The 24186-nt window shown below is 39.9% G+C and overlaps 3 protein-coding genes across 5 annotated transcripts; 2 read left to right on the top strand and 1 right to left on the bottom strand.

Annotated features, from left to right (window-relative positions):
* The first annotated feature begins 64 nt into the window (after positions 1–64).
* On the top strand, positions 65–12241 carry nup50 (nucleoporin 50). 3 transcript variants are annotated; one of them, XM_038301148.1, is made up of 8 exons: positions 65–240; positions 2602–2675; positions 2756–2839; positions 2911–3103; positions 7516–8112; positions 8343–8427; positions 9649–9767; positions 11441–12241. In XM_038301148.1, exons 2-8 carry the CDS (start codon positions 2607–2609, stop codon positions 11638–11640), a joined length of 1347 nt encoding a protein of 448 aa, XP_038157076.1. In that variant the 5' UTR covers positions 65–240; positions 2602–2606; the 3' UTR covers positions 11641–12241. The 3 variants fall into 3 exon arrangements, with proteins under 3 accessions (XP_038157076.1, XP_038157077.1, XP_038157075.1); XM_038301149.1 differs by having other exon boundaries at positions 2597–2675; positions 8346–8427; XM_038301147.1 differs by having other exon boundaries at positions 2597–2675.
* A 1136-nt stretch (positions 12242–13377) lies between these two features.
* On the top strand, positions 13378–18093 carry LOC119793868. The gene is made up of 5 exons (XM_038301151.1): positions 13378–13528; positions 15702–15795; positions 15885–15972; positions 17172–17351; positions 17763–18093. The coding sequence occupies exons 1-5, from the start codon at positions 13495–13497 to the stop codon at positions 17991–17993; spliced, it is 627 nt and encodes a 208-aa protein (XP_038157079.1). The 5' UTR covers positions 13378–13494; the 3' UTR covers positions 17994–18093.
* A 1217-nt stretch (positions 18094–19310) lies between these two features.
* LOC119793867 (putative nuclease HARBI1) lies at positions 19311–23461 on the bottom strand. The gene is made up of 2 exons (XM_038301150.1): positions 23274–23461; positions 19311–20534 (listed from the first exon to the last, which is right to left on the bottom strand). The coding sequence occupies exons 1-2, from the start codon at positions 23406–23408 to the stop codon at positions 19503–19505; spliced, it is 1167 nt and encodes a 388-aa protein (XP_038157078.1). The 5' UTR covers positions 23409–23461; the 3' UTR covers positions 19311–19502.
* Positions 23462–24186: the final 725 nt, after the last annotated feature.

The raw sequence follows: 24186 nt of genomic DNA, 5'->3' as shown, positions 1-24186 counted from the left end.
GGTTAAAGACTCCTTTTCTTTAAGGACTACAACTCCCTACATTAATGCGGCGTTTGTTTCTGCGCATGCGTCAGAAGGTGGGGCGCGCGGACTCAGCGGCTGTGTGAAATGGCGGCTCTGGTTTAAACACACTGAGTTGATTCTTGTGAATTTAGCGGCGCTCTCAGAACGGTTGGCTTCATCCGGCTGCAGCGGACAGTCACTGGGAGACAGAGATCGGAACTGGACTCGTGTTTAAAGGTTTGTCCGGTTTAAATGTTGGGCGGTTTAACGCAGACACTGCCGGTTTAAACGCGATTGTTAGCCGTTAGCTGCTAACAGGCGGCCCGGGGAGCCGACATGGCTAGCACTGAGCTAGCACTGAGCTCGGGTCCTCAGAGAGATCAGAACCGGGTCTGGAATGATGAAATGATGGGATTTTAACACGACAGCGCGGTAAAATTTGATCTTTTAGAGATTTGATCATCGATCTATGATTGATCCGCGAGAAAGGCTAATAAATTAAGCTAATTAAATGTTGTTTTCCACTAAAGGTTGGGACTTCAAACAGCATTTTCAACTTTGAACCTTCCGTTTGTCTCTTAGGTTTTCTAAAACCTCATTCATAACTACCACCTATATCATTTTATGTGTTTGTTATTGTTTTTATTATAATTTAAACGTTCTGGATAAGATAAAACCAGACCAGCTGTACAAACGTTATTTAAGATGGAATGAATAGACACTTTTATTTATTTTTTAATTAAACAAAATCTAGATCCTCTTTATAAATGTATCTCCCATTGTCTCTCTCTTACTTTTTGATTCTTGAATATTAGATAGTATTCTTGTACAATAGGTTAGTAACCTTGTTAACCTACTTTTACTTTCTAAACACTTACGTTTTTTTTTTGCAAATGTGTTACTCTGTTTACAGTAAACAAATACTGATAAATATTAGAAAATAAATATCTCTGAACTACTTTGATAAACATTCAAATCAGGGCTCAGACTTGAAAGAAAAGCGGAAACCATCCTGCAGGAACCTGATCTCCAGTTACTTTTTCCAACTCAAACAAGCATCATGTGTGGGAGGCTACAGGCAGCCTCTTTTACATAGAAAGGAAATAAAAACCAAGAAAGACTTTACGCTATTATGGGTTCAGTTTATATAGCGCCAATTCACAACACGTCATCTCAAGGAGCTTTACAATGTAACCAGATCATGCAGTGAAACTGATTCAGTTTTCTATCTAAGGAAAACCAGTTGATTGCATCGACTCATTGACTCTGTTCGAATCCATGGGCTGCATCCTCCAAGGATTCGTCTACCTGGACTGGATCCTTTGAAGTCCTTGGAAATAAGTAGACTGGAAGAGTTTTGGTTGTGAATTCAAACAGGTCTACCCTTCAGCAGCTGTTACTGCTGCATGCTCTGTCGCTTAGCAACCGCAACAGTTAACACATAAAGCAGGAAGAGAATGAATACCAAACTTTTCAAAACTGTTTCTTTAAAAATATATGTAAATATTTTATTGTAAAGTGAACAAAGACTACACTTGTGAGAATCCAGAGTGGAATAAAGGTTCCAACCATCGGGAGCATGAACTAATAAAAGCAAATGTAATGATGGAAACCTTAGTTTAATAACATGCCGCTGTCACTGTGAAAATTTCCATAGCTGTACACTGGTTATTTATTCTCCAGGTGGACATTTTTTATATAGTTAAAAAACTTTACAGTATTTATTGTTTATATTTTAACTCTTCCCTATTATATTATTCTTAGACATTTTTCTAAGGTCCACATTTGTGTGACCATTTGAGATTTTCTATTCTATAAAAGGGGTAGAAACATATAAGTATATCTAAATAATGTATATTTAAAAAATATATTTGCAAAGTCTCTAATATTCAACAACAAAAATATTTAGTTAAGCAAATTGTGCAAAACAGCAATAAAAATATAAAAATCCTATCAGATTTATAGTCCCCCCCCTGCAGATATATTAGAATCTGTCCTTAAATTACAGCCAAACACAGTAACAGATAAAAACCTTTAGATAAATCAAACATTACCGCCACATATCTGACTCAATAACCATTAAAACAACTATTTTCATTCATTTCAGACGGAACTATTCACTGACTGGATTATATTAAACTGAACTTCCAATATTCACCAATGTTCGGCGCCAAGTAACCTTTCCTCTGATCACGGAGCAGCTGGCTTGCTTGGTCTCGCAATGAATCCTGGGATATCCAAGGATAGCGAGGATACGTCGGACCCGTCTTTCAAATCGGGCACTAGGCACGCTAGTAGCGACAGTGGAGAGGAAAAACTCCCTTTGAACAGGAAGAAACCTCCAGCAGAACCAGGCTCAGTGTGAGCGGCCATCTGCTGAGGCCCACTGGGGTTCAAGGAGACAGAAGCAGACATAGAAAAGGCAACTTTAAAAGGTGGCCATAGATTTTGGCTCTTTGTTCAAATTAAACTGCCATTTGAGCTGCTTTCTGTAAGGCAGAGTAGGTGGATGATGAGTTTGTCCCTGATGCCTTCTGAAAGGAATCCCCCTCCAGTTGCTGCTCACTGATGCAGATGTTTTTGTTGGGTACAGAGAAGGTGTGATGGCGAAGAGGATCGCTGACAAAGAGCTGACAGACAGGAACTGGGATCAGGAGGATGAGGGAGAGGAGGTGAGTTCAGACCACAGTTGAGATTGTGTTTTCTGTAAATGGAGGTGATAACTGACCTGTGATATGCTTTCCTCAATCAGGCGGGGACTTTTTCACTTGCAAGTGAGGATGTGTTGAAGAGTCGAGCGATAAAGAAGGCAAAACGCAGAAACACAGGAGGAGAGGTAAAGCTGGGACCTCTGATTCCCCACCGTTGAAAGCTGCTGTAGAACTCACTGTTCTATTTGGGTTTCAGAGCGAAGGGGGAGGAGCTTTCAAAGGGTTCAAAGGCTTCTCTATGACTACTACGCCTTCTACGACTCCTACTGCCTTCTCTGGGTTTGGAAACGCTGGAGGCTTTAAAGGCTTCGGAGGTCTGAGCAACGGGAACAGCACCACTCCTTCATTTGGAGGTTTCTCTTCTCCACCCAAGTCTGCTGCTGCCACCGGTGAGGAAATCTCTCATTACTTTAGTGGCTTCGTCTTTTCTCCAACAGGTCTGAAAATCTGTTTTAAATTGTCAACAAATAACCTGACTTACAAATGTCAATGAAGGTTTTATTAGATTAGAGTTGATCTCATCCTTAGAATTACAATAAAAACAGAGAGGTCTTTATCAATGGAACAAAGTAGTGAATATTCTGACAGCATGTCAGAGCGACATCTGTTAAAAATTGTCTTGATACAAGAGAAAATTCAGGTTTAAATAAAAAAAATTTATGTTTGCTTATAAATCAATCATTAGTTGATCAATAAGATGAATCAACTTGAGGTAAATTTATTAATAACTTGCATTCCTATTGGGATCTGCTGGTGAAGATTCTCAGTCATCCAGGTCATAGTCACACAGAAGTTAAAAAACAATCAACTGGACTTTGTGTCCAAGTTTGAAGACGTTTCTCTTCCCATTCAGGAAACTTTTTCAATTCAAAATGTCAGGAGTAGCGTCAACACTAATTCTGACATTTGAATTGAAAAAGTTTCCTGGATGGGAAGAGAAACGTCTTCAAACATGGAAACAAAGTCCAGTTGATTGTGTTTTTTTTTTCCTTTTTTGTTGGAACTCCTATTGGAAATACATCTTTGAAACCTCCTGCTGTGAACAGTTGAGCATTGCTCTGCAATCTTTTTAAGCTTTCTTTAACATTTCAGACTTGCTGTTTATAAAAATCTCTGAACGTTCTAAAGATAAAACAAGCAGCTGACTAAGAAAGTCAGGCTTTCAAGTAAGGATGGGCAATAAACTGGATGTCTACCATTACTGTCATAACTGGCAACAATTTTTCCATGTCAGTAAAAGAAATAAACTTAATTCTGCCGTTTTTACTGTGCACGCTGGTGGCTTGTTTCCTTCCCCTTTAAGAATCTGCAGCATGTGTGTAATCACGTGACTCCCTTGATGCAGACAGAAGTGTAAACAAAAAGAATGGTGGATGAGCCCAGAGAAGAAGCGTCTAACAGCTGTAAACAAAATTACATCAGTTAATCCTGTGGAGCTGAGCGAGAGCAGAGATGAAGCTGAGCGCGCAGGAAGAAGTCTAAAATGCATTGTCAGAGTTGAGCACGCGGCAGAAAGGGTTTGAGTGCGAGTTTAAAATATGCATTGTTCTCACTGCATGCGTTGGAGGCACCAAAATTCCGCCATAGATGTTGAGCGAAAGGACACGCAATGCAAAGTAATCCAAAGTAACACATCCAACCTCCATCACCTACAGCACAGCCGCACTGTTGAGTTCAAAGATGTGCAACAATCTATCAGTTGCAATTCTTGCACATGCCTTTATTTCTAAAAGATGCATGCATTATCATGCATTTAACGTTATCACAGTAAAACTGCCATATTTATCGTAATATTGATTTGAGGTCATATCGCTAAGTCCTACTTTCAAGGTTCTGCAGAATTCCAGTCAGGGTCACCTCTGTCATAATCGCCATTTCCTTTCGTACCTAAAAAGATCAGGTAGAAAACTGGCATATCTGCGTTCGCTGTAACACACACACAGACGACCTGATTTCTGAGTATAAATCAAGTCTATCAAGCGTCACTCACATTAAAGCCACGCTTAAATCTTTAGAAGGCTGTAAGGAATGGGACGGCCTCTTCCTCCAACGGAAAGGGAAGGGTTTGTTTCTATGGCAACGCTATGGTTATCATACCGTCAAACATTTTTTTTAAATGTAATCTATCCAGTCAAAAATATTTCAGAGAGGATCTTCCATTTAGGGATCAATTACTCTTTTTTTTCTTTTCCTAACTTGTTATTTCCTGACATTGTGACAAAGATGCAGCAAACCAGCGAAACTTGAACACGCGTGTTTTCTCTGCCACTGGTTTGCCAACTTTCAGCGCGCCTGCACTGATGCAGACTCTCCATTTAAGGGCTGAAGGGTCCACTCGCCCTACGCACTATGTGGTTTGGGACGATCCTTAATGTGGCGGACCCTCTGTCGTTTGGGATTCAGCCTAAAACTGTCCTATAAAGGCTGTGATCAATGCTGCTGATGGAGCAGCACCAGCTTAAAAATGGTAAATAGTCTTTGCTACAAGGCCTGGAGGTCAGTGATGCATCAGAGGAGATCTGGGTGAGCTGAACAAGACACAGACACAAAAGATTGAGTTTTTATAGAGGTTAACCCTAACTCTTATTTTCTACTTTTTTTTTTTTACATTTGTAGAAAAATCAAGATTCTTGAAATGTGATTCATATTTCCAGGTTGCTTTTCTTTTCTTGACATGATGAAAAATCTAAACACAAGCATAAATCTATAATTGGAGCGCTGATGGCTTCTTTAAGCACCTGGAGCTCCATCACTCTAAACACGTTCCCAGTCAGATGTAAACTGTGAGCCACCTTTTCTCCTTGGAGTCTGTTTCTATGGGTTTTGAATCATGTGTGGTTGGGTTTGGGCTTTTCTTTGGAAAGGGGTCGAGGATTGAGTTTTATTAGATGCGCAGAAGCTAAAACCTTAACCACCAACGACGTAATTTTGTTACTGCTCCATACATATTTAGTGAAGTATTATTATGAATATTTTAGTTTGAGTGAAATTCTGGCTATTCTACCTAAGCTGAGTAACATTACTGAATGAAAAACAATCTTTTAAACCAAAAAATGCTCCAAAAACGAAGTTTGTTTAAAAGAGGCTTCTTGTTTCTATTCAATCTCTTTTAATTTTGCTTTCTACTTGATCTAGTTTTAAATTTTTTATTTTTTTTTTTATGTAAAAATGTTTTCATTTTTTTATTAATTTGGTTTCAAAATGTCAATTGAGCATTTTATCCTCTGGGTCAGATGTGGCTTCTAGTATTAAATTTGTAAATCACAGAAACATGGACGCAGCTTTTTAGGAACCATCTTTCTTTTTAGGAGATAACAAAATGTTTTTGGAACTGGTTGATACAGGGTTTCTGCAGGTCCTTAAAAAGCATTTAAAGTCATTAAATCAAAAAAAAAATTTTTTAATTAAGGCCTTGAATAGCATTGAAATTCATTAAATGTGATCATTAGTAGTGTTAAAATTCTCAGTTTTTTTCCCCCCAAGAAATATCTTTGTAAAATAGTTTGGACAGATATGTTTATATCGGATGTATTTAGTTTCATGCAAACTTGCAGAACTGCTTCCAGTTGGTGGTAAAATCGCATGTTTAGAAAAGAACAAAATGAAGCTTGGCACAAAGGGTGTCAATGCTTTACAATCTCACCTGCCTGGGGCAGACAACAGCTAACAACGTCAAGTTATTTTTCTGTAACCAATGCAGTCAGGTCCGCAGCAGTTACCACCACAAACAGCACAGTATCAGCCGGAGCAAACGCTAAAACACAAAACATCAGAAAATCAAGACTGTCTTCGAACAACATTTGGACCCGATGCAGCACTGCATGCGGAGGTGCTCTGGTGTCTGAACATAGCCGTGCAAAACCATTCATACGCTACTAATGAAGGTGTATCCGAATTGTTTCAGGCAATCTTTCCAGATTCAGAAATAGCCAAATCTTTAACCTGTGGAAAATAAATCTAGCACACCTATGGCTCCAATGCTAAGAAAATCTAATACTCTAAGAAAGACGTACAACTGAAAAATATTGAATCAGGACTCCAACCAACTGAGAGGTGTGAATTAATCTTTTCCAAAAAAACAAAAGAAATGTATCCTTGGTACCATATGTAGCATGTTTGGTAGCATTTTCCATTCATATTCATTTTTGTAGCATGTGTTTTAGTATCTACTGTTTTTAAATATTTCAGTGCTCTGTCTTAACATCTTCTCAAGGCCGTTAGAATACATAGATATTTTTAGAGTCTCTCTCTCTCTGTTGTCATGGGTACTTTTTTACGGCATTATAATAATTTCAACAGCATTAAAAAGCATTAAATTAGAGTTACTCATTTCTGTATAAACCCTGTAATATATTTGTCATGTTTGAAACAGAGACTCTTCAGGAGTAAATGAAGAGATACACTCTGATCAGTGTTTTCTTGGTTTGTTTGATGTCATATTGGCTGGTTTTAGATTTGGACACGTCTTATTTATTATTTTAGAGAATTTCTTGTTTTTAAGGTTTTGACCCGATCATAGCTGATCTGTTTGTCGGCTGGCCAGTTAGAAAAAAGTCCATCTCTGATCAAGGAAAGGAGTTTGAATCAGACGTGTTTCTCGTTGCCAAGGAAACGTTATTAAGCAGCTGATTTTATGCTAAATGTCTCACAGCAGCTCAGCCTGTTTGCCTGAAAGTCACCTCTGCAGTAACAGAGCAGAATCGGAGCTCTGCTCTTTTCTTCCACGCTGCTGTTACTGCAGGGCAGGTGGGGGAGGGGCCTCCTCATCCCTCACTTACTCCTTTTTTCTCCATCCTCTCAGGTGTAACGTTCAACGGGCCGTCCTCCTCCCAGCCTGCTGCTGACATCAGCACCCAGCAGACCAACGGCTCTGCCCCCAGCCCGACTCAGAGCTCCGGTAACAAGGAGTACAGCCGGCAGCTCACAGCGCTCAACTGCTCTGTGCGCGACTGGATCACCAAGCATGTGAACAGCAACCCTCTGTGCGACCTTAACCCCATCTTCAGGGATTACGAGCGGCACCTCGCCAGCATCGAGCGGCAGTATGGAGCGGGCTCTGCCGACGGCGGCTTGGAAAAGAAGCAGGGATCTACCCCTCCTCCTCCTTCCTCCTCCAGCAGCGGCTCAGCAGCTCCGTCAGCTGCTTTGTTCTCCTTCAGCAAAACCACGACAGAGGATCCAGCTCAGAAAAGCTCCAGCTCTGCTCCCATCCCTGCCAGGGTCACTTTCAACTTCGGTGAGAAGGTGGACAGCTCCGTCCTGGGATCGCTGGCGTCTAAAACATCTATCCCCAGCTTCTCCTTCTCCTCCTCCTCGTCCAGTCAGACCTCCCTGTTTGGAGCTCCGGGACCTGCTGCTCCGCTGCCCTTCGGTGGGAATAAAACCGAAAACGCTGCAGGTCTGCAAAACGTCCCCTAAAAACTTAGTTTTTCCCCTTTAATCTTTTAAAACATTCTGGATTTTATGTTTCAGACTTTTTATTCAGTCAGCAGGAATTTTGCAACTTAAATGATGCTAAACTGTGTTTAGATGAGATGCTGCTGACAGTTAAAGGCAGGTGAACCTGGTGCTTTGGTTTCTCTGTCCGTTTCCAACAATAGGAATGTTTTTATCTTTTTCTTGAATCAGAAGACAATGCAGAGGAAGAGTCGGAGGAGCCCCCAAAACCAGAGGTGAAGGAGGTGAAAGAGGACGACGCTTTCTATTCAAAGAAGTACGTCTGAAAAATCTCTGGTTGATTTCAGAAATCAATAGAAACAGAAGAAAAAAACTGAAACTTTTAGTTCAGAGGTCATGGATTAGCGGACTGCAGTCCGGATCCAACTTCTGGCTAATCCAGACCCAACCTGATTTAAAACATTTATGAAGTACCGCATATTGTCTGACGACAGTGTCTTATTTCACTTGCTCCTCTTCTCCTGTTATTACGGTAAAGCCCTGGGGAGCGTCCGGCTCCAGGCTGCACGTGATCCAAATGAGCCAATGAGCTGTCAGTCTGGGTTGCTGCTGCTGCTACTTTTAGACACAGCAGGCAAACCTGTGGCAAGCCGGGCGATGGGAAAGAAGGAGAAGACCATGAGAAAAAGAGAGCAGAGAAAGTGTGGACTGCTGGAAGAACTGCGGTGAACTGGTGAAAGAAAAGTGAAATGGCGTGCTCAAAGATGACCCTGCACATTTAGAGGATGTTTGGCTCAACCTGCTGCTGTGAAGCAGGATTCTCCACCATGAACAGAATCAACAATAAATCTGGATCCAGGCTCAAAATGAGCTCCTTGATCTGTGCTTGAGAATGGCTTAGTCTCCGGTTAAACCCAGGTTTAAAGCCTTGCAGGGCAGCCTAAAGCCCACTGCCAACATTAAGACAGAAAAAAGAAGAAAATAACAAACGCTCAGTTCAGGGGTTTGAGAAAGTGTGTGAATCAGGAAATTATCTATAAACCAAACTGAACGATTGTTGTTCTATACTTAAAAAAACACTTTAGATTTTTAAATAGAAAAAAATGTTTTTTTAAATTTTATTTAAAAAGTAATTTAATTCATAAAAACGTCATTTTATTTCAGTGTTCAATTCTGTTTAAAGTAAAAGATAATTAGAAATGTCTCCAGACCTTTACTGGTTGATTTCCTTTATTCGGACCATGCTGATTTTTAATCGGTTTAGATGAAAGTGACCCCAAATAAAAAAAAAAACATTTTATGGTAATTTAATATAAATTTTTGTAAAACTTCTCTGGACGCTTGGGTCAGTTCCTGTTTTCAGGGGGATATCGGATCTTATCAGGAGGATGTTTGTTTAAGTAGGCATTAAGTTGATCTGTTTAAAGGAACATAGAGAAGCTGCAAACCAGAAGGGGAACACATTTCTATTCGAGCAGGATGTCATGTTTTGTTTTTCCCCACTGTCGATCTATCATTTCTCTCCTGTCCTCATCAGGTGTAAATTATTCTACAAGAAGGAGTCGGAGTTCAAAGAGAAAGGAGTGGGAACGCTCCACCTCAAACACACTGCTGAGGGGAAGACTCAGATGATCGTCAGAGCCGACACCAATCTGGGTAAAAACACTAGAAATCTGACTTTCCTCAGCCTGTCAGCGAAACATGTTTCAGATGTTTAAATGGGCCACCTTAGGAAGATCGAGTCACAGATTCAGATCAAATAGTAAAAGTCCAACTAAACACATTTATTTACACTAAAGGAGTTCAAGTGTTTTTCTCTTAACTTTCACTGAGGCTTAAAATCTCATTAAAACCCCAAATTCAGTGACCAATATTTTAATTTAAGGCTAATCATGCAATAAACGGCTGTTTAAGTGGATTTCCTCTGGTCAGCGCATTCAGAGCCACCGCTCATTCAGATGAGCTACATTCCTGCTGTTAGAGCGTCTCACCTGGGCTTCCAGAACCTTCACACAACCGCAGATGAAGGAGCTCCCAGCGCTGGAATTACTCAGCCAGTCTCTACGGGCGAATTGCTTTATTTGATGATCGTCCTCAGTCACCACAGTTACTTCAGTCACTGTGAAAAATAAAACATAAAATAATTAGAATACAAAACATAAACTTACTATACAAATAAAAGAAATTGCACCTCACTGCTTTCACTGGGGATCATTAAGTGTTGATTGTTTAACGACAAACATCTTGACTGTTCAAGTCATTCATTGGTACAATGATTCTACCAGCTTTTATAGGGCCTGCCCTCATTAGCTACGGCACCCTGTGAGGGACAAAAAACCTTAAACATTACAAGATACAAATACCAATAAACAAAGCAAATCTAAAACCACAAACAATGCTAATCAAAACAAACGTCCATAAACTATCTGCAATATTTAGAAAATTCACTTCCAGTAATTTAAATTAGTCTACAAAAAATAAATTAGGCAATTAATTTTAAATAGCTCAGTAAGATACTCTATAGAAGATGCTGTGTATATATGCTATATAGTACAGCAACATTTGTTTCTATAGTTTCTAATAGATTAAATTTAGTTTTTATTGGTTTTGAGTTATATTTAATCTGCAAATATAAATGATAGAAATTTCCCAAACTGAAATATTTTTTTGTGTATCTTTTTTTTTTTTTTCCATTTCTCTTGTTAATTTACTGGATTAAATTCTTTAAATTATTGGCTCTGATAAGTCCATCATTTTTGAAAGAGGAGCTGTTCAGTGGCGGCCACCAGGTGGCGCCTTCTAATGAGTGTAGGACTGAGATCCCTGTCCAACTTAAAGTGCTCTAGTTTCACCTCATTCAACACTGAAAGATTGAATGTTTGATTCAGGGTTTAAAAGTTTGGACAGATTTTTCTTCATAAATGTGGTTTGATCTTTAAATCAGACCCGGGTGTTTATTAAAGCCCCCCCCCCCCCCCATTAAAGGGAGTCTGACTTCTCTCAGGGACTCAGGATAATTATTGCTGAATCTCATTCCTCATGATCGAGCTGCTGAGGAGGCAAATGAAAGCAAACATTTTTCCAGGTTTGTTCTAGAAACAGGTTTTGTCTCGCTGCTGATTCACAGCTGTGGTCAAATGGCTCCACCTGCTGCTCAAACAGAGGAATTGCACAGCAGAACTTTTATGAAATCCAAAAAGTAAAACTGCTGGGAGGTTTTAATCGATTAATACAGAATTTTTTTTGTGAGCTTTGGTTACTTTTATTATCCTAAATGTCAGATTTTATTTTTGATAAATTAAAAGAAATTTCTGTTTTGTCGTGCTTAGGAAACATCCTGCTGAACATCATCGTCCCGCCTGCTATGCCCTGCTCACGGGTTGGGAAGAACAACGTGATGGTGGTCTGCGTCCCAAACCCGCCGTTTGACGACAAGAACCTGAGCACCCCCGTCCCCCTCCTGATCAGAGTGAAAACCTCCGAGGATGCAGACGAGCTCCATAAGACCCTGGAGGAGAAGAAAGGCTGAGCCCCCTGCTATCGGAACCCACCTGCACCGCCCTCCCTGAGCTTTTAACAGGCCCCGCCCACTCATCCTCCCACTGTCGTACCCACTCATCCCCGTAGAGCTGTTCGGTCATCATGCTGTGAAATGTTATTGTTCAAATCAGAAGCAGGTCGTTGTGTGACTTTATTCCCCTCTGGTTCCACGCTGCTGTCCCAGTTCTGTTTTAATCCGGACGTCACAGGACCGAAGCGTGAACCCAGACGAGTTGCTTTGTTTGGGAGGGGGGGGGGGGCTCTAATCTAAGGGCCAGTCAATTTGGTTTTACAAATTAAACACCTGCAGTCACAGTTAGATTTTTTTTTTTTCTATGAATATTTTAAGGAGCGTTTAGAGTGAAACTGCTGAGTGAATGTTCTGGAAACTATTTATTACGTCTGCAGGATTTTTACTCTGAGAGAAGCTCGACTGAATTGGTGTGGGAGAGTGAAACGGACCACTTTTACTTTGTTGTCCTGTTAACAAACTGTGGCTTTCCAAGTGTCCTTTGTTCGGCCTTCAGGATGAGACCGTCATCGTCTGACAACATTTGTAAAGAATAAAAGGAAATAACAATCCTGGCTGATCAGCTGTGATTATCTGCTTTGGTTCTGAATGTTTTTCTACCTGCTTTAAATCCAGACACTTAGAAACACAGCAGTTCTAAATAGAAGTGGTTTTTTTTTTTACAAAGTCTTCCATAACATTTATTTACAAGTATGCAAATTATGCTCCAAAATCATCGACTCCTTTAACCCAAAAAAAAAGTTTTGCTTGAACATTAGTTTTTTTTTTCATTACTTTGTCACAAGTACAGAGCAACAAAATTCACTCTGCATTTAAACCATCCCTTGGGGAGCAGTGGGCTGCCACTATGCGGCACCCAGGGAGCAGAGTGGGGTTAAGGGTCTTGCTTAGGGACCCGGAGCTGCAGTCTGTGGAAGTGGGGCTCAAACTCAGAACCTCAGGATTCCAAGATCTATGCTCTTACCACTCAAGTTGATCACATTTTAACCCAGTGGGACTTTTTTCTGTCTTTTTAGCCAAAAGCTTGACTTCATATAAGCATTAGCTAATTCCTGCATATTTCACAGGCAGCTGTAGATAATTGATCAACCTGAGGTGATCTTTGGCCTTTTTTTGTGTGCTGTCCCTTAAAGCACACACTCCTGGTGAAATATGTCTTCTGCAACTCTCCATAACCCAAAAAGCCCTTTTTTCTTTTTTTAAAGACACGTTTTCCTTTTACTCAACTTTATAAAATGATATAATTGGATAATGCCCCCAGTTAACACCTAGATTCTTCAGATCTCCTTGTGGCTAGTATTAACTAAGCATAACATTTTTAAAGGCCGTAATTTAAGAAATTATATATATTTTTTCAAATTTCAGTAGAAATAGGCCAGACTTAGACTTTGTCATTTTGTACAGAGGGTGTATACAAAATGAAATGTCATTTAGTACAGCTCTCATGACATTTCCATTTCTAAAGTGCAGCAGTGGTAAAATATAAACGAATGTGTTCAAATGTAAACATAAGACAAGATTTACAGTTTCCCAACATTCAGAGCTTTTTTTTTTTTTTAAGTTCCCCATTATTGAAGGGGTGTCTCATTTGTTAGGGGAACCTTATAGAACTTAATAGCAATAAATAATTAAATTGTATCCTGGTGCTTTAAACCTGGGAACAGCTGAAATGTGGTGGACTGTAACCTTTAATCCACATGTTGGGTTTTCCCCATCACTTCACCCTCCCCCTCTCTGAGCAAAGATTGGGACGCCCCTAGCTGCTGGAGGAAGGGCTGAAAGGTTCCGACTTTAAAGTCCAACGGTAACAAGATGGCTGCGCAGATAAACAAAGAACCTTATAAGTGTGAGTATTCCTACCAGAATCTGTTGATTCTATCGCTTTAAATTCTGAAAATGAAGCTACCGAGCGCATCCCGGTCCCTGACATGAGCCGCCATCTTTGACAGGGCATAAAACGCAAAGGTTTGCTGATAAATGTGGCACATTAGCTGACCGTGTTGATTCTGAGTCTTTACCAAACGTTCCGAGGCGCAGAAAGAGAAAATGTTCGACATAAATGGAGTTTAATGAAGCCGGGATAATAATAATAATAATAGATTTTATTTGTAACGCACCTTACATTTCAAAGAAATCTCAAAGTGCTACAGAGACCAAAAAAAAAAAAAAAAAAAAAAAAAAAAAAAAATGCGTGTTTGAAAGAGCGGTGGTTGTTTCTGAGCAGCAGGTGTTGTGCTCGGCTTGGTTATCATGGAGCTGAGAGGCGACGGGTAAACGGAGGAGACCAAAGTGAACCCAACACCGGCTGGGAAGCATTGGGAATCTGGAATCTACTACATCCGGTTAAAATGTCAGAGAGACGCTGCAAACCTGTTATGAGATTGATGGGGCCGACATGTTAGAAAAAAATAATTTATACAATTTAAATTTAATATAAACATTTTATTTTAAAACAGAGTGTGGCCTCTTTTAATGGGAGAGGCAGCCAAGTGGATAGGACATAGAGCTTGGAATCCAGATGTTCTGAGTTTGAAACCCACTGCCGCAGACAGTCACTCTGGGTCCCTGAGCAAGACCATGGCAGCGCACTGCTCCCCACAGGGGATGGGTAAAATCTAGAGGTAAATTTAGACAATAAGAGAACAATAAAGTTCAATTTCTTTTATGATTCTTCTTTTGAAGGCGAAAAAAATATGTAAAGATAAAAAAAGTCTTCTTTGCTGGACTTCCATAAGAAATAAAAATTACAAAACTTGTAGCTCAACACTGCTTTTTTTCTTTTAAAACTCATCCCTTGACTTGAAATCAACCCTTTTACATTTAAAATATTTATTGCAGCAAAAAGGTTCGATTCCCGGCCCAGGGTTTTCTGCATGGAGTTTGCATGTTTTCCCTGAGCATGCGTGGGTTCTCTCCGGGTACTCCGGTTTCCTCCCACAGTCCAAAAACTTGACTGTTAGATTGACTTCTCTAAATTCTCCTTAGGTGTGAGTGGTTGTTTGCCCTGTTTGTTGATCAGTGGTGTCAAAAGTTCACACATTTGTTACTTCAGTAGAAGTATAGATACTGCAGTTTAAAAACACTCTGGTAAAAGTTAAAGTATCAACTTGACCTCTTTACTCAAGTAAAAGTGAAAAAGTATGTGCTCCAAAAACTACTTGAAGTATAAAAGTATAAAGTAACCTTTAAAAAAAAAAAACAGCCAGATGCCACTAGCTCAATTTTTTGACTATTTCTATAAATTCTCTGAGATAGGGCCAAGGATGAGGGAGGTCTTGTTGGTCTCCGTCTCCCGATACGCTCTCGCCTGTTTCCGACCTTTCAGACATTCCAACATCTTTTTCTGAATCCCACATTGTAGCATGGCATAGACAATTCACGTTAGTAGTTTGAAGAACACCTGCTTGCTTCTGATGGTTTCCTTTAGCTAACCAATGAGTGTTTGCCTTCTATGACTCATCCTATCACACTAGTTTTCACTAGATGTGGATGGAGCCAATGATCTGCATTGGATGGAGCACATGACGGGAAATAAAGATTTAGAAACATTAAACCGAAGCCAAGAGGAACGAGTTACGTTTGATTTAAAAATGTAAGGAATAGAAAGTACAGATACTGGTGAGAAAATGTAATGAAGTCAGAAGTAGGAAGAAAAGTAAGTAATGTAGTAAAGTATAGATACCTAAAAAGTGTACTTAAGTACAGTAGCAAAGTATTTGTACTTTGCTACTTTACACCTCTGGTGTTGCAATGCGATGGACTGGCGATCTTCCCAGAGTGGACCCCCGCCTTTCACCCACTGACAGCTGGAGATGGGGGCCAGCACCCCTCGCCACCCCAGCTGGGATGGATGGATATTTGCACTGAATAAAGTCTAATGATTTACTTTCTAGAATCAATTCACACTAACATTCAAAGGAAACTAAACTATTGTCACAATAGATGTTTCTCATCTCCATAAAAAAGCATTAAACAGTGATTTATATTAATGCCACATTTCCAACATGAACCTTTTCCAGGGACTCCAATAGAAACTCGGCGCCTGATTCGCTTTCGGGCCGAAAACGAGCAGCTTTTCCTCAAGTCGAAGAACAATGTTAAACTAATGTGGGAGTGAGTAGTAATTTAAATATTAATAACAGGAAAACAAAAAAAAGCTGCTTCGTCTCCCTTTTAACGTGACAGTTTCTGTCTCTGAACAGGAATTTAATCCGGGAGCTGGACCTGGAGGGGAAGGTGACGTCCCAACAGGTTTCCAAGAAATGGGAGAATCTAAAAAAGAAGTACAAGGTGAGAAATGTAGACGGGTGTTTAGGGCTGGGTATTTTCACCAAAGTCCTGAATCAATTCGATTTTGATTCATACATTTCTAAATCGATTAATTTCGATTCGATCTGTTCTTCAAAAATGAAAGTGGTTCAACTGCGTTTCAAAATACTTGTTTTTTTTTTTTCCTGTCATATTAAACACAAAGTGCAAACTTGTAAATCGGACAGTTTAAACTTGAGATGTGAACCAAACTGTCTCAAAAGTGCAAACTTGTTTGTGCAAAGTGAAAAAGTGAATCCTCACTCGAGCAAGCAGACGTGACACAGCAGACATGCATGAGCTGCACTGTACAAACCATATTTGCAGCATTTTCTGTAACAACTACAGGGTGTTTGCTGCTCAGCCCCCATTCGTTAATGTCTTCAGTCAACCTGTTGGCCATATTTGCAGCTGTCTGGCTTGAAGTCATCTTAAAAGCATCTTTCCTGCTCATTTGAATGTGAACGTCACGCAGGTCACTATAAAACAAATCAATCTCATTCCCTAGACGTCGATTTTGCAAAAATGTAAACGACTCGATTCAAAATTGATTTTTTTTACCCAGTACCAGTGTTCATTAGAAGTGCAGAGATGGATGATGGAGGTACCAGATCTGCTCAGGGCTCCGCCCCTTCTCATGTCGTCAATATATGGCAACTCCACTGGGACAAACTGTATCGCACCTGTTTCTTTACAATAAAATCTATTTTGGAGTCTCAACATTTTATTACATATATTTGCTATTATTTTAAATTTCACTGGCGATCTAAAATAAGTAAAGTAGATAAGACAGATTGAGCTCTGCCATTTAAAATGTCTCAGCTTAATTTTATTCTTTTTATTAAGATCTGAGGTCAGAGGAGGACAAATGGAACATCTTAAAAAAATGACTTTAATAGAGATTTAAAAAAAATAAACCTGTAGAAAATGAACGGTTGTTGTTGATACGAATTTAAAAGTAGTGGAGCTTAATATGGCTAACTGAGCGAGCTAAAAGAGGCTAACCTGTTAGCCTCTTTTAGCTCCTCCCCTTCATATCATGGTCTAACAGTTACTCTGTTCACCAGAAACAGATTTATTTCAACGTTCAGCCAATCATGTAGCGTAACGTCACTGGCAGGAAGCAGGACCTGAGCGGATCTGTTAGCTACTGCGGTTCTCATTTCCTTTGTTCCTCTCAGGATCTACAGATGCTGAAGGCGGGATCTGCAACGGATGGAGGTGAGGTCACAGCTGTGACCTGGCAGTATTTTGATGACATGCACGAGGTGTTGGGTGGGAAAAGGTCTCCGAAGACGCCTGCTCTTGTTGCGTCCTTTAACGCAGATCCAGATTCCTTACCAAACTTTGAAGTGAAACAGGTCAGTTCTAAGCTTTTATCTCCAAACTGCATCCATACACAGAGAAATAAAGCGTTTGTATCTCTGATATAAAAACAATGCACTGGACTTTGTTTCCAAGTTTGAAGACGTTTCGCTTTCCATCCAGGAAGTTTTTCAATGCAAAATGTCAGAAATAGATGTTTTCTAAACCTTGTTTTGGCTTAGAAAACAGGCAAATTAAACCTGATGAGCGGGCCCACCCCTAGCTAGCATGTAGTTCCTGAAACCTGCCTATGTCTCTAGACGTTTTACTTCGTGGATGGGAAGCGAAACATCTTCAGACTCTGAAACAAATTCCAGTGGATTGTTTTTTTTTTTTTTTTTGGAATGACTATGAACTGGATGACTGAGAATCTTCACCAGCAGTTTGTATCTCTGGTTTTTCTTCAGGAAGAGTTTGAGGTCAAAGAAGAAGCGGGCTTCTCCTCGGGAACGCCGTCTCCCATCCCTCCTCTGAACTCCCCGACTGCTTCCCCTAAAAACAAGCGAAGGAGACGGACCAACCCCATTTTGGACTTTCTCATCGAGGAAAGCGCTAAAGAACAGAAACGACACGAGGAGAGCGTAGCCAAGATCGAGCGCTTTCTCAACCTCTTTGAAAAACTGATTGAGAAAATTTAATCCAAACTACTTTTGGTGAAATTGAACCAATACTTCCTGTTTAATTATTTGTTTTAAGAATACTGTTTTTTTTATTTAAATAAAAAAAAATGTTTCAGGATTTTATGAATATTTTAGTTTTTTCTGTATTAAATATTTGAGTTAAAGTAAAGAATCTGTAGAGCCAGTTCATCCTAGAATGTCTCATAGGAGCCGTCGGGACTTCCAGGTTACTTTATTGGTGCTAGCTGGTAAATTAGGAAGTCAAAAGCTAATTTCCTAGATCTTAAGGAGTCATTTAGCCTGGTGAGACCATCATGATCTCGCGAGCTTTCAAGGTTTCACTCGCAGATCAGTCTGGAGACTCTCCGTTAAAGAAAATTTGGAGCCGTTCACCAAACGAACGTCCAATCAGCGTTGGCTTTGAGGCGGGTTGAGGTGTGACGCAACGAGAAGCGCGACAGTTCAGTCTAAAGAACATGGCGGCTTCAGCCGATTAAACTAGCGTTAGCGTGGCTATCGAGCAAGTTTTATGGGAATTACAGAGTATTTCTTCACTGAAAGAAGAGCAAAACACTGCTCTGGAGGCTTTTCTCAGAGGAAAAGATGTTTTTGCTCTTCTCCCGACTGGTTTCAGCAAGAGTTTGATCTATCAATTGGCTCCTCTTCGTCGTCGCTCTGTTAGTACGTCATATGCTTCGTTGATCTGATTGGTTTATTTGGCCCGTCTATCACCAACATAGGCCAATCAGCTAACCAGTATTTTCGCCCCTTCCCAAAATTACTTCAACGGAAGGTTTCCAGATGGATATGAGGAGCTAATCCATCTGGTGGAGTCAGGTTAGGAGTCATTACCACTTAGGATAAATGCAGGACAGTAAGGCACGATTGAGGAGAAGAAGGATGAAAATTCTTGAGCTGAAAGATATAATTATGTTCTGTGAGGTCCTGATAGTTATGTCAAACTTCCAGTAAGGTAACCTGGGAATATAGTTCATATTTATACTGTCCATTAAGGCAGGAGTCTTCAACCTTTTCCAGGCCAAGGACCCTAAACTGATGGCGAGATAAGGACCCCCTAATTATATATATGGTATGAAATAGTGTTCTATCAAACTGGTCCTATAGTCACTCTATTACAGATGGAGTAATGTAACTAAAGTAATCCCTCCCTGGGATTATTAAAGTATTTCTGCTTCCTGGTTGATGGGACAGGTGTTGTGAATGAAACGGTGTCCAGCTTGAAAGAGCTCCTGTGTGTCTCTGAATGTGAGCATTGATGACTGAAAGACATCTTCTGCCTCCATTTATCTGTTTACTACAGTCTGTTGGATTCATGTTAAGGTGGATTTAAAGACATTTCAATTAGTGGAAAAAATTGCAGGAGGGAATATAAAAAAGTCTAATCAACCAAAACGTTCGTAACCCCCCATGCAGTACCTCCGTGGACCCCCTAGGGGTCGCTGACCCCCTGTTAAGGACCTCTGCACTAAGGCATTAAGTTGATTTTAAATGACAGAAAAGGAGATGTTATTCCTGCAGCTCTGGCGACATGTTCCTGGCAGCCAGTTCGTCTCTGGTGGCGACTCCAGACGTCTCATCGTCTGTCAGGACCTCCTGAAAAGTAGACGAGGCAGTAGCGTCCTCTGCTGTGTCATCTTCCGGTTCCAGAACGTCCGCATTGTCCAGACACAAATTATGCAGAAAAGCACACGATGAAACAACCTGAGTCGCAAACTCCGGTTTAACCTCCAGGGCGCTCGATAAGGTAGACCTCCACCGAGTCTTCATCACTCTGAACGCCCTCATGGCCGCGCTGCAGGCTTTAGAATGATGCAAGTTGAAGAGCTTCTGTGGCGGTTGGCTTACAGGCTCTGTGTAAGGTGTGATCAGACGGATCGGGGAGTCCAGGCAGGGGTAGCTTTTATCACCCAGGAGGATGTAACCAGGAGGAGGGTAGCGTCTCGCCTGGTAAAAGCTGCTGTTCCTCATGATTCTGGCATTGGGAACTGATCCTGGGTGACCAGCCAGGATGTCCAGGAACCTTCCGTCGGAATCAAGGATAGCCTGCATGCTAACTGAATGAAAACCCTTCTCATTGATGTAATCAAAGTGGTGATATTGAGGAGGTTTGATCCTAATATGTGTGCAGGAGATCACGCCTACAACTTTGTCAAACGCCGCCGTCCCAGACCGCTCCACAAACCCTTGTCCAACCTGGTGTAGATCTTCTGTACGAGGGAAAGAGATGGCCGTGCTGAAGTGCAGCCATATCCTTTCGGCAACAGTATGGATGATGCGGTAGATTGTGGATTTCGGTACGTTAAAGACCCTAGAAACTACCCGGTAGGAGAGTCCGTGAGCCAGCCAGTAGATGTAGATCAATACCTCCAGCTCGTTGCCCCAGCCGTGATCCTGGTCCTTCTGCAGGAGCCTCTGCAGGGCGTGCATCACTCTTCTGCTCAGGCGGAAATCCTGCTTCAACTCGGACTCCACGTTGAACCACAGACGGAGGATGGGAACGTTATGGTTCAGCCGGCAGTACGTTGCTGGATTAGAAGTCTGAAGAACATAAAAATGGGGAAAATAGAAGTTTATGGAGAAAAGGATCAGATTCTTTGTGTTCCAAGTGAAGCCACCGGCCGCCATATTGGTACTCCCTAGTTAGACCGGTCGCAATGAAAACAATATGTGCGCTACAGCATTGAATAACAATGATGTTCTCATTTTTAGGGACTTAAGACTTTTAAAATAAAGATAAATTCATCACTTTGACACAGACTGGCTGTTTCATAGCATCAGTAGATTAACTTTAACTTAGAATAAAAAAATAGGCCAATCACATTGCATAGTCATTATGAAGCCGATGAAGTCTATAAATTATGTTAGGGATGCACGATATTGGGATTTTGGCCGATATCCGATACGCCGATATTTTAAAACTCATGTAGCCGATAACCGATATCGATACCGATGTTAAAGCTGGACAAAAATAAGTAGTCATTGAAAATAGCAGTTTTGTTATCCATTTCTGACACTTTGAAAAATAATATACTCAAATATATTTTCATATGCTGATATCAAATAGATTTTTAAAAACGCGGTATGGATCTATTTTACTTTCAAAATCTGGTGAAATTTCATCGTTCTGTTACAAACTCTCGTGATATTTTGCAAATTCTTGTGAGATTTTGTTAGTAAAATAGATCGATACCGCGTCAATATATCAACATATAAAAATATGGCAACATTTGGTGAATTTTCGGGGGATTTCATAGCATAACGATGACATATAGCAATATTTCATTAGTAAAAGAGATTGATATGGTGTTTTTAAATGGCAATATATCAGCATATGAAGATATTGGGATATTTTAATGGATCAATATTTTTTCCCTCGTCTTTAGAAGTTTTTAAGTTTGTAAAAAAGAAGTTTTTGAGGAAGAAGAAGAAGTAGTATTTTTTATTTTTTTTTAGACTTTAGAAACTCAGAAGCTGATCAAATATCGGGTTAAATATCGGTGGGGGGGCCGATGTCCGATATTCAGTTTTAAGGCCGATACCGATAGGAGGCCGATTATATCGTGCATCCCTAAATTATGTTATATAACGTATTATAGAAATCCACAATAAAATGTGTTAATGGAGCATAAAAATAGAGATGTGCCAAAAGTGCTAAATTGATGATGTACATGTAATATACATGGATTTATTGCATTGTTATGGTAATTACATTTCTGATAATGCATGCCATATATATATATATATATATATATATATATATATATATAGTGGTGAAATTATTGAGTTGCTTTTTTTCTATCAATATAAAATGCAATATTTCAGCACATGACTTTTTAAAATGAGAAATACAATAAACACTACAGGAATTACAGTATCATTCACTTAATAAATAATTACTACATTAACATTTTACAGTGAATTACTTTCTATTTCCTCTACTTTCTATTTTCTAACGTTAGACCCAATGTCAATGTCTAACTCTGTCAAAGTCTTCCAGTCAGTCTGAGATAGCCAGACTAATGTTAGTCTGCAGACTAAACTATAGGATCCATCGGCTATAGATGGATTTATTGCTTAGTTCATCCACTGACTGGGAAATTACCAGTGGAACGTCTTCCTGCAAACAGAAAACTGCTGGTTAATGCAGCTGAATGAAACACAGGTTGGCATCTCCTAGGGAGTGATCAGTGGTCACAAGTACTACAGCAGAGTATTAGGGCCCGGATAGAGATTATTTGTTTTTTCTATTTCGAGAATAAAGTCCTAAAATTACTAAAATAAAGTAATGAAATTATGAATATAAAGTCATAAAATTCTGAGAATAAAGTCACAATGTGAATAGTCATAAAATTAAAAGAATAAAGTAAAAAAAAAAAATATTAGAATAAAGTAAAAAAAAAAATAGAATAGTCATAATATTATGAGAATAAAGTCAAAAAATTACCAGAGTAAAGTCACAACGTAAATAGTCATAATATTAAGAGAATTAAAGTCATAAAATTATGAGAAGTAAGAATCTTATGAGAATTAAGTCAAAATATTATGAAAATAAAGTCGTAAAAATGAGAAGAATAGTCATAAAAATTAAGAGAATAAGCAAAAAAATTAGGAGAATAAAGTCATAAAAATTAGGAGAATAAAGTCTTAATATTAAGAGAATAAAGTTGTATTTTATGATAACTCTTAGAAGAAGCTCTAAATGAGGAATGTGGAGCAGGTCTGTCGCCATCTGCTGGTCGGAGGTCGAGGGTTTCTCTCTGAAGCGGGTTGTGGTCTGATGGCTTCACTCTCATAATATTATGACTTTATTCTCATAATATAAATAATCTCTAGCCTAGCCCTAATATTCAGACGTACAGAGAAATGAAATTCCCTCTCTGCATTTATCCGGTCCCCTTGGGAAGCAGCGGGGCTGGCACTGCACAGGTCTTTGCTCAGGTAGCCAGAGTGGCAGCCTGTGGGAGTGGGGTTCGAACTCACAACCTCAGGCTTCCAGGCTCTATGTCCTAACCTAGTGTTTTTTCAACCCTGGTCCTCAAGGCACCCTGCTCTGCATGTTTTGGATGTTTCTGAGCTTCAGCACACCTGATTCAGGTGACTGCAGTTCAGCAAAGCCTGATAATCTGCTATCAATTGATCACAGGTGTGTGGAAGCTGGGAAACATCTAGAACATGCAGGGCAGGTGCCTTCAGGACCAGGACTGAAAAACACTGCCTAACCACTAGGATAGAGAAAGGTTGATTGACCGGATGCCTTATTGGGATCTAAAGACTTACTTCAGACTTATCCAGCAGCAGCAGCAGCTGGCGGAGGCGTCTTCTTCTTCTCTCACGCCTCCGTGTCGCTGCGGATAACCGTAAAAAGATGGCTGCGGCGAAAGCTAGGGAAAGGCGGACAGGAGCGGACGGCATGATGGAGCTGCCAACACGCCGCGTCTGTTTACAGTGGAGGAGAACAGTTCCTGGAGGGGGAGGGGCCACAGCTGGTGGTCCGAACGGGATTGGTCAGATATTAATTCGTAGGCGGGGCTTGGAAATTAAATAACAGAGCAAAAGAAAACACTGCCATCTGCTGGAAAAAAATAAACCCAACGCTTTATAAATAAGAACTAATAAGTTAAGAAATAAAAGTATAAAAAAATCCCCGACAACGTATTAATAGTAATAAAATAGCTTTTCATTAATTCCACATTTCTGTATCTTTTTTATTAGGTCATTTATAATATTTTTACGTGTGTGATAAACTTATATAAATTGTAATTGAATTTTCATTAATATTAAACATTTTTGAATATTAAAAATATTTCAAGGTTTAGACTGGAAATAACCTGCAATTTATAGGTTAATACACTGGGATACATTACCCAGCAAAACAGTGACTGTATGTTTTACTAATGTCATGTCTTTAATAAAATTCAAAAATTTTATTTATATTAATTTCCAACATATTTACATTGAAATACTTCTTTATGGAGTAATTTGACCGGGGGTTGATTTAGGACATTTGGGGCCCTAGGCTAAGAGGGGCAGGGGGCTCTCTGAACTGAGAAGACACCGCATAAAATAGCCCCATTCTCCAGATAGAGAAATGTTAATAGAATAGACATCCATTATCTGTTCTAGGTTGTGTCCCTCTCTTCTTTTCCCTTTTCTTCTTGTTTTCCTCTCTCCGTTTTGTACTCAGCTGACT

This window comes from Cyprinodon tularosa, unplaced genomic scaffold (genome assembly GCF_016077235.1).
Source record: "Cyprinodon tularosa strain WSP-4 unplaced genomic scaffold, ASM1607723v1 ctg462, whole genome shotgun sequence".
NCBI classification, from domain to species: Eukaryota; Metazoa; Chordata; class Actinopteri; order Cyprinodontiformes; family Cyprinodontidae; genus Cyprinodon; species Cyprinodon tularosa.
This window is presented reverse-complemented; position numbering and strand designations above follow the sequence as displayed.